This window comes from Euprymna scolopes, chromosome 25 (assembly GCF_053919585.1).
Source record: "Euprymna scolopes isolate OS-2025 chromosome 25, ASM5391958v1, whole genome shotgun sequence".
Lineage (NCBI taxonomy): Eukaryota > Metazoa > Mollusca > Cephalopoda > Sepiida > Sepiolidae > Euprymna > Euprymna scolopes.
In genome coordinates, this window is record NC_136506.1 from 31,099,300 (window position 1) to 31,118,750 (window position 19,451).

At 30.2% G+C, this 19,451-nt stretch overlaps 1 protein-coding gene across 1 annotated transcript in view; it reads left to right on the forward strand.

Annotated features, from left to right (window-relative positions):
- The first annotated feature begins 1,174 nt into the window (after nucleotides 1–1,174).
- LOC145247310 (methionine--tRNA ligase, mitochondrial-like) overlaps nucleotides 1,175–19,451 on the forward strand; it is a 101,817-nt gene continuing 83,540 nt past the window's right edge. Inside the window, exons 1-4 of the mRNA XM_080108938.1 lie at nucleotides 1,175–1,407; nucleotides 7,853–7,968; nucleotides 12,767–12,838; nucleotides 19,132–19,218. Coding sequence (XP_079965064.1) covers nucleotides 1,215–1,407; nucleotides 7,853–7,968; nucleotides 12,767–12,838; nucleotides 19,132–19,218 — 468 coding nt within the window. The 5' untranslated portion in view covers nucleotides 1,175–1,214. The remainder of the gene's footprint in view (nucleotides 1,408–7,852; nucleotides 7,969–12,766; nucleotides 12,839–19,131; nucleotides 19,219–19,451) is intronic.

The following is a 19,451-nucleotide window of genomic DNA, read 5'->3' on the forward strand; positions in this document are numbered from 1 at the left end:
TGTGTGCGCGTATGTATATGACAGCTTGAAATATGAATGTGTGTTTTGTATGAGACTTGAAAAAGGCTCGTACATGCTCGCAACGTCTCTTCTGTGGGAGAGAGGTTGCAGGGAAGAGAAAAGGGCATTCCCCACTAAGCCACAAAGTCTATTTGGCAGGATAGGCTGTTTTTAGCAGCTCCTGCCCAGATATGGCAGCAGTATTCCATCCTTGGACGTATTTGGCTTTTATATAGATAGAGAATTGCATCAGTAGTGAGATATCTTCTGGAGCGGTAGAAGGATCCCACCATCTTTCCAGCGACCTTGGCAACTGACTTGATGTACGTGTTCCATTTTCGATCAGGAGTAAAGGTCAAGCCCAGAAGCTTGTCAAAACATGGGGCTTCTCCTAGATTAGAGCCATCCATTTCAATTGATGCCAGATGAGGATCGGAGCGTTGATGATGTAAAGATAGGAGTTTGGTTTTAGATGCATTAAAGGTAATCAGCCACGTCTTCCCCCACTGAACCATGTGCTCGAGATCAGAGGAGAGAGAATCAGAGAGAATTTTGTCATTTACAGCCTTTGATGTGTTGCCGTAGATGGTCGTGTCATCAGCATAGTTCAACGAATGATTTAAGTATGTGTTTAGGGAGATCATTGATGTAGATCAGGAAGAGAGTTGGGCCCAGGATTGACCCTTGAAGGACTCCAGCATTAATACTGCAGGCCTCTGATTTTTGTCCATCAACCACTACTCTTATGAGCCTATCAGAGAGAAATGATTTAATGAGAGAGAAAATATTTCCAGTTATACCGTAGCTGGAAATCTTGTGAAGTAGGCCTTTATGCCATACCTTGTTGAAGGCCTTTGATATGTCAAGAGCAATTGCCTTAGAATATATATTAACTAAATGATCCGCAAAAATACAAATCTGCAAAAATCAGAAACCAAATTATTATTTGTAAAATAAAAATTTAAAAAGAAAAGAAATCCGCAAAATCAGATGGCAAATTAATACGATGGGTTAATTTCTTTGTCACCACTTGGAAAATCAGACAAAACTAATTTTAATAAAATTTGGCAGCCATTTTGAGAACTAAATACTTCGATATAATTTATAGAGTGAGATAACTTTTCCAGTTTTAGTGAGGAACAAATTAACATGAGGAAATTTATTATTTTTCACCGTTATTGTAAGGGAGATAACTCTCAACTGACCTTGGCCGTATGATTGTGCTTTCATTTTCTATTCACATAAATGAATATTATCGGAGAATGTTATGTTTACGTCTTCCATCGAGTTTAAAGAAAAGGTTATTAACTCCTTTGATCTCGCGAGAGACTAAAGTGCTGTGCCGTTTCTGTGGTCGACAAACCAATAATTCTTTTATCACGACACCTATATTTTACGTGAATGCAGGTAAAAATTCATTTTTTTTTTTTTAATATTTACTTCAGCAATTTATTTTGGAAACGTGTTTGCCCACGTGGGGAGGTTTGTTTCGGATAGTTGTCGTAGGAGTCGAGGTTCGCCTCAACATCATTCTGCCAACCTATAATTTGTTTTGAACTATTAGACCCCCCCCCCTTTTTTTGCCGGATCACTGATGGAATGTGCATGCGTTACCTCCTTCTTTGTGAGTAGGAAGTATTGCCGATTGTCTGCGGCGCCCCCACCGGGAAATGTCCGTTCTCGGCTATTTTTGTATATTTTCAAAGTAATCTTTCCAGAGATAAACCCCGTCCTATCACAAGCATACACACCCGTTAAACAAGTGAAGGTGCTTATTCAGAATTACACTTATAAAAAAAATGGAGAGAAAATCCTTATGATGTACGAAGTACTCGACGTGGAACGAAGATGTCATCTTCCAAAAATAATGTAGGTACTAGTGCACTTATTGATCCGTGCTGAAATAATAACGTTATTATTTTAAAAGCCATTCTTAACATGGGGAGGGTGTTTTGTACCTATTCTGTACTTTAACTTTACAATTCAATAAAAAAAAAACAACATATCATAAAACTTTAATTAAACTTGGAAATACGATTTAAAAAATAGCGCGGATCAGTAAGTGCACTGCAGCAGCAGCCACTGGGCACTGCACTGGACTAGCACCGTTTTTTTTTTTAATAAGAAAATAAAAAAAAATTACGATTTTGAGCGATTCTACTACTAAACTGTATTGAACATGAGGCTGATTTTGACTTCGACACTTTGAATTGAGTTGTCGCCCCTTTTTTATTTCGTAGAATTTCATCATGGCCGACTAAAACACTACAACTCTCTTCAGCGTAAAATTGGATTTTTTTTAAAATAAAAAAGAAAAAAAAAAGAAAGAAACATACACCAAAAATCATGTAAATTGATCAAGTAGTTTCATTCTTAAAGAATTAAATTTTGTGGGTAAACAATGTTAGGTAAATAATGATCCCCAAAATGTAAAAATATTTTGATTTTTTTTTTTCCTTCATTTAAAAATTCACTAAAATTCAAGAAATCAACAAATTTTAATTACATTTTCAGTATTGATTAATGCAAAAAAGAAATTCGCTTTTTAAGCGACTTGCCCAACAAGGTCTGGTAACAAGAATTATGTATTTTTGGCTGGCGTATAATGGTCTGGTTTCTTTGAAATATTTATTTTCACAAAATATTATAAAGGTGCTAGTGCTGAGAGTGATCCGCGCTATTTTTTAAATCGTATTTCCAAGTTTAATTAAAGTTTTATGCTATGTTTTTTTATTCAATTGTAAGGTTGAAGTATAGGATAGGTACAAAACACCCTCCCCATGTTAAGAATGGCTTTTGAAATAATAATGTTATTATTTACGTCCGGATCACTCTCTGCACTAGTACCATTATAAATTGAACAAATTAGGCACAAGGTCAATCAAGTGTGGTGATAATGTGTATCGTTAGTCATCTTTCGTCACAAATACTTAAAATCATCTATTCTACTCTTAACTAGAAATATCTCAGTTACCACAATACCACATTCACTCCATTGGCGAAATTAAATCTAAATTTGAAAATATTTTATTGAATCATAAATATATACACAAATTTAATTTCTATTAGCGAGGGAGTGGGGAATAAATAAATTAAAAAAAAAAAAAAAAATTGATTAATAAGCTCTTCCCAACCTTTTTTAAATAATAAATCGCCCACGGTTTGCCGAAAACAAGCAGGTCAATCTCTAAGTGGGAGTGGGATCTACGTGCGGGAGAAAAAGAAAGAAGTGTGTTAGAATTGGAGAGTGGGTAGAAACCTTCCAAGATGAGTGCCGATGGGAAGAAAAGCTAGGGACAAAAATAAATAAAAATGGGGAGTGGGCATCTTGAAGGCTTTCTATTGTCAGGGGAGGGGTAACTCATTAAGTTGACTAGCTAAGAGGCTAGAAACTTATAAAAAACTTACCCAAAGGACTGAAGTCCGACAAGACCTGGAACCATGTGTGCCATGGTTAGGCAGGGAATATGTGTTCATACTTGACTCCTCTTTTCATACACAATCTTGCCACTTTTATCCACCGTCTTTTAAATTCCGAGAAATGTAATCTTTTTCTATCACATCTGATCTTGACCTTCAACTGATGCTTGAAGAATGCGATCAGATTCTGATCAGCAAAAGATTTAAACCCTTGGTCCATGCTCAGATGCAATGTCCAGTGCAACAGCTGAGAGGGGGGGGTAATTATGTAATTTTTAGTTTAAAAAACGTATGTATATTTTTTATTCGGTATTTTAAGATTTTAATTTACTAATTATTGTTGAATTAGTTTCAGAAAATTGATAATTATTTTTCCCAGAGAACTTTAAAGTCGATTTATTCGGCTTAGAAATTCAAATGAATTTTTGTTTGTTTGTTTAATCACCATGACAACGTTTTCCACTGTCATTTTTTTAAGCTGGTAAATACAGAATTGTTTCGTTTTATAGATTAACGTTAGCCTTTTTTTTTTATTTCGTTCAAATAAAATCAAAATTTAAGCATAAACTAAAAAAAATAATCATGATAAGCCTTTTTTAAGAACCATAGTTGTTTTTTTTTGTTTATTTTTTTCGCCATTTTTCCTAATACCTACTAAATAAACACTAACAGCGATGATATCATGATGCAATCTTGAAAACAGCCTGAAAGAACAAGGGAAATAACTCCAAATAATTGCGTGATTTTAAAAAGCCATACTCAAATTGTACCCTTTTCTCTCCAACAACCTCCAGCAAGTGATATCACCAGATTTGTCTACTCTGGGTCTCAGTTGGCCACTGGAAGTGGGCTGTTTCTTCGACGAGGGTCCTGCTTGATGAGAGGAGACATTGGAAAAACTCCAATTTGCTTAAAAATGATTTTTTCTTTATAAAAATAAAACTACTTAATTTTTGCTATACCATATTTTCTTAACGTCACAATTACAGATTATTCTTTCTTTTTTTTGGGGGGGGGGGGGGTAAAATTTGAACAAATGCCCTTTACTGTATTATCATCACTCTTGTTTACAAATAGGTTTAATTATTATATTTATGTACTTGACTTGATTTTACTCCGGATTGAATGTATCTTTTCACTATGCTCATAAGATCAAATTGTACCACTTTCTCTCCAACAACATCCAGCGAGTGATATCACCAGATTTGTCTACTCTGGGTCTTAGTTGGTCACTGGAAGTGGGCTGTTTCTTCGATGAGGGTCCTGGTTGATGAGAGGATCTGGTCGGACAGGTTGCGACTCTCTCCACGTTGCTTTTGATGGAGTGTTCAATCCATCCAGCGGTAATTTCACGCCAATAGAACAAAAGAATAGCAAGTCAATAACTGGGGTTGTATTAGTGCATTAGTGTTGGGGCAATTAATCGGAATTGGGAATCGGAAAAATTGGAACTTTTTGGAATATCAGAATCTTGAAAATTGGTGCCTATTTTCCGATGCCTAAAAATGATTCCTTTAATTATTATTTTTAAATTGATTTTGTTAAAAACAAAATCTCCCGCTGCTTATAGTAATAATAAATATTTATTCATTTCGAACAACTGATAAAATAATAAATATTTATTCATTTCGAACAACCAGTAAAACTAAAATCTTTAGATCATCTCCCACAAGTCTGTTTTTATGTTTTAGAAAATATGTGCACATTTAACGTGTTTTTACGGTAATCTGTAGAAATAACAACCTTGTAGTTACATATTTAGAAATTTATAAAGAATCGGAATCGGGAATTGTATTGGAATCGTCCTATCACTAGTTTGTATTAAAAAAAAACAGGATACAAAACTCTGATCATTCATAAGATTCTGACTCAAGATGCAAGTACTTGGGAACTGGCGGCTTCTAGTAGTAAAGTTGGGGCGGTCAACCCTAAATCTGGGAGCTTGTCTCTTCACAGTGTGAACTCAATGGCTTGGAAAGGAGTGAGAACTAAATCAAGGTTTTTTGGCTCTGAATGGTGTGAGCCACCCGGCGGTCAGGTAGAGTGTGTCCTCAAGGCTATTTTTGCCTTTCATTATATTGAGAATCAGGTGGGCTTGACCTCCACCTCCTGAACAGCAGAATTTTATTTCACAATTCTCAGTAAACCAATCTCAGGCAGTTTTCTGTAATTCTCAAGCTCTAAAAAAATTTTCCTTTTCTTCATCTTCCTCAAATCTGTATCTCTGACCGCCACTCTCAACAGGAGGGTCCCATTGCCTTCACCCTCTATTAGGTCTCTACCTTTTACCATCACTCACGAGCTTGAGCTTCATTTGCATAATCCACGGTTTCCCAAATGCCATTTCATATAACATATAAATAAGTAAACCGATTATCTTGTTTTTCCTACCCAAAGAAACTCATAACATCTGATCTATATTTCAGGTGACCCTCAAATAAATTCGACCACCCCAAGGAATTAGGTTAACTGTTTTTCTTAACAAGGGTGGCATTAAGATAAGACTTGTCAAATTACCAAAAGGCATAATTTCTGACATTTTAGGAGGCACATTATAATCCAATGTGCCAGCTTTTTAGCTAGTGTGTTTTTAATGGCTGTTGGATGTCATCCCAATTATTAAAGAAGAAAACAGATTTCTTCTTTATCAATTCATTAGCGAGGGGTACCCGGCGTTGCCCGGGTGTTTGGAAGTGTGTGTGGAAACTCCGGGGAGGGGGGGGGGGTTAAAAAAATGTTTTTGGTAGGTAAGTATGAGGATCGAACCCGAACCCTTGAGGCAAAGTTGTAAATTAAAGTGTGAAAAAAAAAGTGCAACGTTAACCATTGCCCCACTGCGAGATGCTAACAGAAAAATGTTTGAATTTATTTAATTACTTGGATTTGGCAGATGCCCATTTTAATGAGGTCAAGTTTGACTGCGGGATAGTATTTACTGCTGAACGCTTTTTTTCCCCCAAGATGTTATAGGAAAAAGACTAACCCACATGTGGCGAGCGACAAATGTTGAATATTTATCTTCCCGAAATCGAGCAAATTAAATAGACAGGTGAGCTTCGTCGTTAACTGTGAGATATTACGCTTTATATGTGATATAAAAAGTTTTTAAAAGTTGTGAACCGACCGACTGCTTCTCTGAAAAAAGCCTTTTGTAGACATACAGAAAAAGCGAACACACATACATACATTTTCGCTTTTATATTTATAGATTATATCCACAAATAATTGTGTGTGTATTAAATTAATGCCATAACAACTTTTCTTAACAATGCTATTTCTTTCCATCATCATCATCATCATTGTTAAATCCAATAACACTGTCACAAGATTACTTTGTTGTGCCGAGCCCTTTTGTATGGCTCAAATGTTTAATCATTAAACAACTTAGCTGCTCTCATGACTCAACACTCATAAAAAAACCCGATTAAGTACCTTTTCTTATTCCATGTGACAGAAATCAACACTTTCTATATTGTCACTCAGTTCAATCAGATCTTGTCAAAGCATTGTACCAGCAGTAGTCAACAAGGAAGAAAGCTATTAGCGGTAAAGAAATGATGACTCGACTAACTTTACTTTATGTATTACTAGCAGGGGGGGGAGGTACCTGACGATGCCCGGGTGTCTTGAGGTAAATCAAAACTCGGGGGGGAGGTTAAATAATTAAAAAAAAATGTTTTGGTAGGTGAGTATGAGAATCGAACCCGTACTCTTGAGTTGGAAATTAATGTGTGAAAAAAAAAAAAAAAACGGGCAACGTTACCCATTAGGCCACCGCGACATACATACAACATACACAAGTTTGAATTTATTTATTGAACTATAAAAACAGGCGTGCACAATAAAAGTTAACTCTGCTGCTTCCATTTGACCTAATTAAGAAGGTCAAATAGAAGTCACGCAAACCCAAATTTGACTGTTTCTTTCCCCCAACAGATGTTGGGGAGGGGAAAGCAGCTCCCAATTGTCCAGACTGATATACAAGATTGATCAAAGCTGATTGCTTCTGGACGTTTTTCCCGGCGCAATGCCGAAAAGACGTCGTTTGAGTTTAGTTTCACATATTTATACTAAAAAGCCCAATCAACACGCGAGAAGCCAAAATAGCAATAATTTTGTAAAAGTCGACGTAAATAAATCTATAAGCTACATGCGTTCCCAAATCCTACATATTATTATCTAGGACCGATATACACAGTTTTAAGCGATAGTAACGACCCCGGGAGCGTGTGCGAGAAAAGCCTTTTGAAGACATACACGAAATGGTCACACACATTTTGCCTTTTATATATGTATATAGATATTTTTTTTAATTTGTTGCCATCAAAAAGATTTGGATCTGAAAGTTGTATTTTTTGTAATTAAAGAGAAAGAATAAAAGGAGTTATTTGCTCATCCATGTTTAATTTTTTTTTTTTATTTAATTTTTTAGCACCTCACATCGGTCATGTGTATACGGTTGTATTGTCGGATGCAATTTCCCGATGGCATCGTCTCAAAGGGCAAGATGTTCTTTTTACCACGGGAACTGATGAACACGGACAAAAGGTATAACCAGTTTTGCTGATTTTATGTTGAAAGTGTCTCGTGGCTTCAATTATCTATATTATGTCTCTTAACCTGTCTGTTCCACTTTTTCTCTGAAACTACTGGGCTGATCTAGCTGAAATTTTGTATGAATTTTTGTTATGATAAGGTGCAACAAACTAAGTATTACAGAATCTGTTCACTGCACAGTTAGGGATTAATAAGGGTTAGTTACCACAATACCACACTTATTCTAGAAGTTTTTTGGTGGGTGGAAACTAATCAGTCGATCAGGATAAAATTTTGTATGTACCTTTATTATGATTAAATGCTGTGAACAAAGTATTATGGTAGTTGTTCAGTGCACAGCATGGGATTAATGTTTTTTTTTCTCTTTTTTTTTTCTAAATGGAAATCGCTCCAGACAAAGCATGAAGCCACTTGATGTAAGGAGCTAAAATAGAAAAAAAATACTACTTCAAGATCAAAAAATTCCCAACAAGTGTTAGATGGAATAGATTCTAACCCAGAAAACAGTAATTCTTCCCTCTTTGTCAGAAACATTGTTCCTAGAATATGAGAATTAAAAATCAAAATAAGAGAAATGAGAGTTACAAGACTGCCGAAAATAAACCCAAGATCTACTTTCTACTCTCCTTAATTAATTGGTATTTAATGCAAAAATGAGCTAAAATTTAACCATATTCAACCATCAATTTTGCATAAAACACTCATTCTATGTCAACAGGCTAAAACTTTTACCTGTTCAAAACTGGCTAAAAAGTCTAGTCTAAACTAATTAGATTTAAAACATTCTTAGACTCCTCCCAGCATCTTTATAAATGATTTCATCGATAGATCAGTCTGTTATGCTTAAGTGTGAAATAAAATTTTCAGTCTATCATGCTTAAGTGCGAAATAAAATTTTCAGTCTGTCATGCTTAAGTGCGAAATAAAATTTTCAGTCTGTCATGCTTAAGTGCGAAATAAAATTTTCAGTCTGTCATGCTTAAGTATGAAATAAAATTTTCACTTATAAGCTTAATGCTTAATCGTTCACATTGTAAAATCACAAATTTGACATTTGTATTTCCCTTTTCTGAATGCATTCAAGATAACAATATGATATATGTTAAAGACAATCGGTGTGATCTGTTGTGATCTATGTAGGAATGAATGAGTAATGTGTGGCCCATTTGTATTATTTCCTTATGAAATTTGCTTCCATCATCTTTAGGGATGATGAATAAAATATATCTGCTTTATGTTCTTATTACAAAGAAGTGATTATATACACCTACATTCAAACTGCATTTATGCATGCATTAGTGTTGGAACAATTAATCAGAATCGAGAATTGGAAAAATCAGAACATTTGGGGTATTGGAATTTAAAAAATTTGTGCCTGTTTTTCCAATGCCAAAACGATTCTTTTGTCTAGTTTTTATTTGATTTTGTTTAAAGCAAAATCTTCCATTGTTGGTAATAATGATAAAACAGTAAATATCTATTGATTTTAAACTATCAAAAAAACTAAACTCAATAGATCAACCCCCACAAGTGTATTTTTACATTTGAAATATCTGCACATTTAATGTGCGTTTTTATGGTAATTAGGATAGGAAAAATAACAACTCTATAGTTAAATATTTAGAGATTACTACGATACTATCCCATTTATTACTGTACACGCAATACCCCTTATCCCTGAGTGGCATCCGGGACTTGATAAGTGGTGACTCCATGTAAAAAAAAAAAAAATTATAAAGAATTGGAATCAGAAATTTAGTACGGAATCGGTAATTGTATCAAAATCGGAAAAAAAAATATTGGAATCGTCCTACCATGTGCATTCATATGCATGCAAAAAAAAAAAAACTATGCAAAAATACTAGTAATAAAAATATATCATTTTGTTGACCTTACATTTTTGTACAAGTGATGACAGTTATTAGCTGTGATTCTTTTTTGAGTTTTGAAAGATTATCAAGATTCCACGTGATGTTTAAAATCTTTTATTTTTTATTATAACTTAACAGAGTTGATACTAGTTTTGTATTCGACTAAAATCGTTTTAAAATAAGTTAAATCTTAAAAATGAACTTATTCAAGTAGGTAGAAGAGTAACTTGTGTTACCTTTGGTAACATGTGTTCTATTTTTTTGCTTTTTTTTTTAATTTATTTTTGTTTTTATTGTTTTTATTCATTATATTATTATTTTTTATTAATTATATATCTTTATATTTATGTACTTTTATATAGTATTTACTATTTTTAATACATTTTTATGTGTAAAGCATTAGTATTTTTATTTATCACATTTATTTATTTTATTATATTTATTATTTTCTTTTTTATTTATTATTTCATTTATATTATATTTATTATTCATCATTATTTTTATTTATTTCATTTGTTATATTATTATTAGTGGGACGATTCATCGGAATCAGGAATTGAAAAAATCGGAGTTTTTTGGGGTATCGGAATCGGGGAAAAGTCGAGCCCATTTTGCGATGCCAAAATCGATTCCTTTAATTATTTATTTTATTTTATTTTTATAAAATGTCTTCCATTGCTTGTAGTAATAATAAAATAATAAATATTTATTGATTTAAACTTCCAGTAAGAATAAAATCTCTAGATCGACCCCTCACAAATGTGTTTTTACATTTGAGAAAATACATGCACATTTAAGATATTTTCTTACAGTAATCGGGACCAAATAGCAATTTTATAGTAAAATATTTAGAGATTTATAAAGAATCAGGAATTGTATCGGAATCGGGGAAAAATATTGGAATCGTCTCATCACTAATTATTATCTTTATTTTTATTTATTTTAATATTTTATTTTTTATTTATTATATTTATTTTTATTTATTTTAATATTTTATTTTTTATTTATTATATTTATTTTTATTTATTTTAATATTTTATTTTTTATTTATTATATTTATTTTTATTTATTTTAATATTTTATTTTTTATTTATTATATTTATTTTTATTTATTTTAATATTTTATTTTTTATTTATTATATTTATTTTTATTTATTTTAATATTTTATTTTTTATTTATTATATTTATTTTTATTTTAATATTTTATTTTTTATTTATTATATTTATTTTTTATTTATTATATTTATTTTTATTTATTTTAATATTTTATTTTTTATTTATTATATTTATTTTTTATTTATTATATTTATTTTTATTTATTTTAATATTTTATTTTTTATTTATTATATTTATTTTTATTTTAATATTTTATTTTTTATTTATTATATTTATTTTTTATTTATTATATTTATTTTTATTTATTTTAATATTTTATTTTTTATTTATTATATTTATTTTTTATTTATTATATTTATTTTTATTTATTTTAATATTTTATTTTTTATTTATTATATTTATTTTTATTTATTTTAATATTTTATTTTTTATTTATTATATTTATTTTTATTTATTATATTTATTTTTATTTATTTTAATATTTTATTTTTTATTTATTATATTTATTTTTATTTATTTTAATATTTTATTTTTTATTTATTATATTTATTTTTATTTATTTTAATATTTTATTTTTTATTTATTATATTTATTTTTATTTATTTTAATATTTTATTTTTTATTTATTATATTTATTTTTATTTATTTTAATATTTTATTTTTTATTTATTATATTTATTTTTATTTATTTTAATATTTTATTTTTTATTTATTATATTTATTTTTATTTATTTTAATATTTTATTTTTTATTTATTATATTAATTTTTATTTATTTTAATATTTTATTTTTTATTTATTATATTTATTTTTATTCATTTTAATATTTTATTTTTTATTTATTATATTTATTTTTATTTATTTTAATATTTTATTTTTTATTTATTATATTTATTTTTATTTATTTTAATATTTTATTTTTATTTATTATATTTATTTTTATTTATTTTAATATTTTATTTTTTATTTATTATATTTATTTTTATTTATTTTAATATTTTATTTTTTATTTATTATATTTATTTTTATTTATTTTAATATTTTATTTTTTATTTATTATATTTATTTTTATTTATTTTAATATTTTATTTTTTATTTATTATCTTTATTTTTATTTATTTTAATATTTTATATTTTATTTATTATATTTATTTTTATTTATTTTAATATTTTATTTTTTATTTATTATATTTATTTTTATTTATTTTAATATTTTATTTTTTATTTATTATATTTATTTTTATTTATTTTAATATTTTATTTTTTATTTATTATATTTATTTTTATTTATTTTAATATTTTATTTTTTATTTATTATATTTATTTTTATTTATTTTAATATTTTATTTTTTATTTATTATATTTATTTCATATTTATTTGTTACTTAATTTTATTTTTATTTATTATATTTATTTTTATTTATTTTAATATTTTATTTTTTATTTATTATATTTATTTCATATTTATTTGTTACTTAATTTTATTTTTATTTATTATATTTATTTTTATTTATTTTAATATTTTATTTTTTATTTATTATATTTATTTCATATTTATTTGTTACTTAATTTTATTTTTATTTATTATATTTATTTTTATTTATTTTAATATTTTATTTTTTATTTATTATATTTATTTCATATTTATTTGTTACTTAATTTTATTTTTATTTAATTTATTTTTCATTTATGGTTATTTTTATTATTTTTGTTTGATTTAATTCCTATTTCATATATTCATTTTTATTTTATTATTTTTTATTTAATATTTTTATTGTAATATGTGTTCTTTATTGCTTTAGATTCAACAATCAGCTTTTAAGGCAAAAGAAACGCCAGAAAAGTACACGACGGATCATTCTATGTTGTTTCAGGTAAATTTACAATTACAAACTTTTATTTTTCATGATGCTTTTATTACTATTATTATTTACTAATTAGTAACCACTTATCAAGACTCATAGCCACTCGAGGATATTGGTTAATGAAATAGATTATCAGTTAAATGATGACGAATATTGTGAGAGGATTGAGAATAATAAATGAGATGAATAAAATTGATGACTTATGAGGATGATTTATTACAAGTTTTTATTGACATTAGATTTGAAGATTACCATCTTTTAGCCCTAAGGGAAGCAGTCTTATGGCAACATGTTCCCAAAATGAGAAACTCTTGAAAAGAAACTATCTTCATGGGAAGTTTGTTTGGCTTGATGTTAGACAGATGGAAAAGGAAGAGTAAGTTCTTTGCAATGGTGGTAATATATGATGAGTTCTTGCTGTGAATGTCTTAATTCAGAGATTAAAGCTTAGTCAAGCACTTTAGTCATGGAAATAATGAAGTTGAGAAAGACTATGGGGGCCTCTTTTCTCTGAGCTAGTTGTTGCAGAGAACAGAAAATAGATTGCAACATTGCTTCTTTTTTTTTTTTTTTTTTTTTTTTTTTTTTTTAATAGAAAGCGCTTCTTACGTGGTTTCACTTGATGTAAGGAGCTAACAAGAATGCAAGACGATTATTAACTTTGGTCTTGAAAAAACCAAGATAGGAGGAAAACAGTCAGCAGGAAGAGTTCCACAAACCTACAGTTCTTGGAAATAAGTTATTGGAATAGGAAGCTGTATTACAATGAAGTATCAAAATAGCAAATTAATGGAAACCACTAGACCAATGAGTCAAACGAGCTGAAACAAAGGAAGCAGGAGATAGATCAGACAATTCTACATACCATAATAGTATTTATAGAAAAGACTGAGACTAGCAACATCACGTTTGTTAAATTCTTAGTTTTACTTGGACTACAGTCAAATGCAAAGCAAACATTCTTAGCATGATGTCAAATTGGTCAGTTCTATGGAAGTAAAATTTATTAATCTACATCTACATCTACTCTTATATAAACACCACTTTGTCTGTATGAGTTCATTCCTCATAGGTACTGAAATGGCTGAGCCTATCTTTTGTAAATTTCTCACAAAGATAATTTATATGTCTGGCAGTGTTCTTAGATATGTTTTTTTTTTTTACAGAAACTCAATCGATAAGTATCGAGAATCAAAACCATAATAGTATTTATAGAAAAGACTGAGACTAGCAACATCACGTTTGTGAAGAAGAAAAGGTGTAGTCCAATTAAATTACGGATCCGTTTCTGCACTTTACCAAGAACATGCAAATGAGACAGAGATTCACCAACCCAAATCTGACAACAGTACTCTATCCACACTGCCTAATAGTAGATTCATAGAGATAGAGAATAGCCTCAGGTGTGATAATGATTGAGAGAACCGATTTTACAAGAAGCGGAAAGAGTTATGGATTTAATATATTAACTCCAAGAAAGATTTGATCAGAAACAAAGACCAAGTTGATTTCTCCTGAAGAGTAGAGCTATCTATGAGAATCTCAGGAAGAAAAGAACATGCCTAAACCAAAGGATTAAACGAATTTTGCCAATGCAAGATAGATTTTTTATTGGAATCAGATTTACTTTTGCTTTCAAAAATCTGCATTTTTAAAAACGACCCAAACTCTGTTTTAATGTCTCTCTTCTTATATATAAACTAGCCTGGGTGCCCAGCGATGCCCCAGGTGTTTGAAGGTGTGTGTTGAGCAAAAAAAAAAAAAAGAAGTGGTGGTAGGCAGGTAGGTTCGAACCTGTACCGTGAAGGAGGAAAAAACGTGAAAAAAAAAAAATGACGTCTTTGCTGTTGTGTCGATTGCCAAACCGGAAGTAAGGAATGTTCAAATTAAGGCAAGTCAATCGAAAAGAGGGGATGGCTTTTTGAAAATATCGGTGAAAAAAGCGACCCCTCCCTGTAGAAAAGTGCCAAGTTGAGGGTGAAAATATTAATGTTTTTAGCCATTTTTTTTTATATTTGTCGTCCAAAGGTTCAAGCTTCAAAATGATACTAATCTCGTAAAAATCCGTCGCCTCTCTCGAAAGTTTTAGGCAAATATACACACATACATATATACATTTAAACAGACAGGTGAGATTTATATTATAGAAGGCACTTTGTCTGTGTGTGTGTGTGTGTTCGTTTCCTATGGACTCAGAAACGGCTGGGTAGATTTTTTTGAAATCTCACCTAAATGTACTTTGTGGCTGGGAGTGTTCTTAGATAGGTTTTGTATCAGAATGCCATCAACAAGTATAAAAAATGGATTAAAGAAGGAATAGTTCGATTTTCACTTGATTAAGTTAGCACCCTGATACAACCTAATATCACAAGTGCATTTGAAAAGTTTTATTACTGCACAAGCAGAAAGGTCTGGTGTATAAAATCAGCAGTAGGTTCTTTGATGTTTAGAGCACAATTTAACCATGATACTTGACTTGGATTTTAACCTTTAATTCAAGCCATTATATAAACAGAATTTTATAAAATAAACCATAGATTCTTTATAGTGCAATGTATGTTGTATTATAGTTGGGTGTTCATATTGGGGAGAGACGGGGGTACATATATACGATGGTGATGAGGGAGAGATAGAAGACATTTATACAGTTCTGTAGATTCTTAACATAGCAACTAAGAAAGGGCGATCAGTTCTTTTAACAATGGAGGGGAGCAGTCATTACTTATGATGGAGAGGGGGACACATTACTTATGATAGAGAGAGACATTACCTGGATGGGTTATACAAAGTTCATTAAAGATGATTACACATTACCTTTAATTGTTGAGTGACGACACAAAAGTTACAAAAACATGATGATAACTTCTTTATTCTCATATCGACCAGTTGAATGATGATGACATCAAGGAATTCAAAGTCGTTTCTACATGATTAAACCATTCTCCCTTCGCTTCTAAAGGGACCCTCCTTATGTCAGCTCTGTTCGGCTGACTGTGCTTACTTCAATCCGGACTCGACTGCCTCCGATCTTTATCTTCCTCTAATCTGACTAAAACTAGCTCCTATACTGAGAAATTCCCTTTCTGCTATGACGTCATATGTATGGCTCCACACGTGATCGTCTCGCGTGGCTTAAACATGCGAGGCTCAGCGCATGTTCCCAACACACTTCTGCAGACAAAGAATACTCACTAACCTATTTTTCAACCTAACTTATTTTTCAATATGTTTTTAAATTGCTATTACATGTTACAAGAAAAGGGGACCCTTTTCTTGTAACATGTAGATTACAATGTATTGTGGACTAAGTCACTGAGGAGAGACATGTGAAGCTTCCTCCTCCCGGTGCACCATGATAAGTCCCTGACTAGAGCAGGCAATTAATCGATTGAATTATAAAATGGACAATTTCATCAATTTCGATGGCAATAGAAGTATTCGGAGTGTGAAACACTCTTTGATCTTAATTCAATCCCGGGTAACGTCCGGTCTCCCTGTTAGTTCAAAATATTAAGTATTCACAGAATCAGAGTTTTTTGGGGGTTTTTTTGCTGTTGTCATTCTTTACACTGTAGTTGCTGTAAAAAATTGTTGATTTAAAACCTTGAACTGATATTTTTAAATAGTTCTTATTGAATTTTAAAACGAATTTCTAACAAGTCTTGAAAAATAAATTTTTTTTTCTGAATCTTTCATTGTAAATCTTGCGAAGTAATTCGTGAGACAGAAATATGAAAAAAAAAAAAAAAAAAGATGGAAACCGTTCTATGGAGATCAACAATATAAATGATTCAGTTAACGATCTAAAATTTAAAGAATTACTCGGATAATAAGTCGGTTTTAATTGTCAGCGCTAAATCTATTCCCCTATTTGAATTTTCCTCTTTCTTGTCTGTTCAAATGCAGGGGCAAATAATCTTAGCCGAGCTAAGATACTTAAAAAAAAAAAAAATTTGTTTTCAGGGGAGATAATCTTTGGTAGAAAATTATTTCCCTTTAAATACAAAAATGTTTAAAAGTATTATTGATGCCATATATCCACCTCATACAAATATCAACTGTGTAGAATTCATCTTCACGGCTCTCATTACCCCTACAGCATATCTTTAGCTAACTTTATCCTATCCAATCATTTGGGTATTTTTATCTCAATGCTCCATTTCTTTTATTTTTTATCTACGGTTAAATAATCAAGTGTTAACTATTCTACACTTTCTGTGATAGATTGTTAACTTATGTTGCACTTCCAACTAACAATTTCTGTCAAAACTCGCTACTAGAAATTTGACACTCTGCTGGCAAAACTTGCTACTCCAACATCCAAATTCAAAATCGAGCCTGTCTCTGAAAAAATTAGGCTTTTTTTATATTTAAACCCAAAGCATCTCATTTGCATTTTAGGAGATAAAATCGCCAGCATATATAAAGAGGAGCAGCAGCCATTTTTTTTTTCTTTTTCTTTTCGTTTTCACCAGACACTACAATCTGTTAAGAGAACAGGTTTGTACCAATTTTCAAGGCATTTAATCACATTATCTATGTTTAGAAACTTATCTGTTATTTTATTGGATCCACGCTTTCTTCTCTGTACAGACGCGATGTTACTAGTCTCAGTCTTTTCTATAATTACTATTATGTCATATGTTCTTCAGAATTGTCTGATTTATTCTCCGCTTCCTTTGTTCCAGCTCGTTTGATTTGTTGGTCTAGTGGTCTTCATTAATTCGCTGTTTTGATATCTCATTCTAACACAGTGTCCTATTCCAGTAGTTTCTTTCTAAGAAATGCAGGCTTGTGGAACTGTCTCTGCTGACTGTCTTCCTCCTACCTATAACCTTGGTCTTTTCAAGATTAAGGTCGATAGGAATCACTTTTTGGTAATCATTTTTCATTCTTATTAGCCCTTACATTAACTAGCTTTATGCTTTTTCTGTGAATAATAATTCAATTTATCAAAGTTATGAATAGGCGAGAAACACATGCATATAGCTGCACGAGAAGTTGTCCAATAATACACATCGCGACATGAGTTACCTCCCTTAGGCAAAAATAATTTTTAAAAACATCCTCAGAAAATATTAATAAATATTTTTGTTTAAATTTTACTTTAGTTTATGGAATTTCAAATCTCATCAGAGGAAAAAACCAGTAAAATAAAAAATAAAAAATAACTAGTTAACATAAAAAATTTAATTATTTCATTTCTCACAAATTTTTTCATTTGACTTTATTGCTCAACTTCTCTCAACCATTTTCAAATCGCTTCTTTGAACATTGTTTTTCTACTCAACTTTGAAACTTTTCTTGAAAATTTTTTTCTTTAAATCAATAGTAGAAATTCTTTTCCTCACAATTTTTCAAATGCTAAATTCATGCTAACTAGTAATGTTTTATTTTACTGTTTTTTTCCCTATGATGAGAAATGCTTCTTCTTTAAAACTCCATGAATTAAAGAAAAAAAAAAATGATGTTCCAGTTTGAACATTTGATGAACTAATAAATATTGTAAATCTTATTTTTTATGTTCCCTAGATATTAATCCAATGAAACGCTAGTGTTTAATAATAGGTAGAGCTATATATATATCAGATGAATACAATATGTATAACATTAGTTTTTAATTTTAATTTTGTTTTTATTCAGGGGTGGGGGGATACAAACATATTCAAATTATCTCCCCTGACTCATACTGGACAATATGAAATCAACTCTTTCAATTTCTCTTCTTTTTTTTATGTTTACTTGCCTCCCTACGAGGGCAGAATTAGACACAAGGTCGATTTTTAATGTGAGGGGAAACCAGCTGCCCAAAAAGGGGTACTCTGGTTAGTAACCATGATAAAAATCTATCAGTCATGAAGGATTTCTCCTCCAGTTACCGAGACAAAAAAAGTGAAGTGAAAAAAGTGAAATGCAGCATCTGAACAGATACTACACTTTGATCTATTAAATCTTTTATTCAGACTAAAAATACAATGCAAGTTCAAACTGAACAAAAAAAACTTAGGCACAAGGCCAACTCAAAAGGGGGGAATGTGGGAGTCGTTGGTCATCCTTATCACTCCAGAATTAAACAAAAGTTTCTCTTAGCTAGTATCTTCTTTTACCATAATACCGCATTCACTCTTTCATACTGGGGGACGTCCTACTTAGAGCCCAATTGTTTAAAACATTAAGAACCTTTTTTTTTTTTTTTTTAACTCTTTCAATTATGTAATTTAAAGAAAGTTGTTCAAATAATTAAAATAATAAAAAATAAAAAAACATATTTTTTTAATTTTTTGTCTGTTCTTTTATTATAGGAAACCTTTCAGTTTGCCAATGTTGATGCCAATGACTTTATACGAACGACAGAGAAAAGACATTTCAATGCTGTACAACATTTCTGGGTATGTTTTTGGTTTTTTTTATTTTTGTTCTTCAACTGCTGTTAGTCTTGTGTTTTGAGATGCATTGGCTTCATTGCAGGTTTCAGGTCATAAGTCATCAGACCCACTCCACCAGCAACCCAAGAATTTTGTAAGAGAAAAATAAGCCTGTTCTTTAAATACAATATTGTGCTACATACCACTTACACATTGTAAAGACGTTTGATATTGTCTAAAGAATTACAAACTTCATA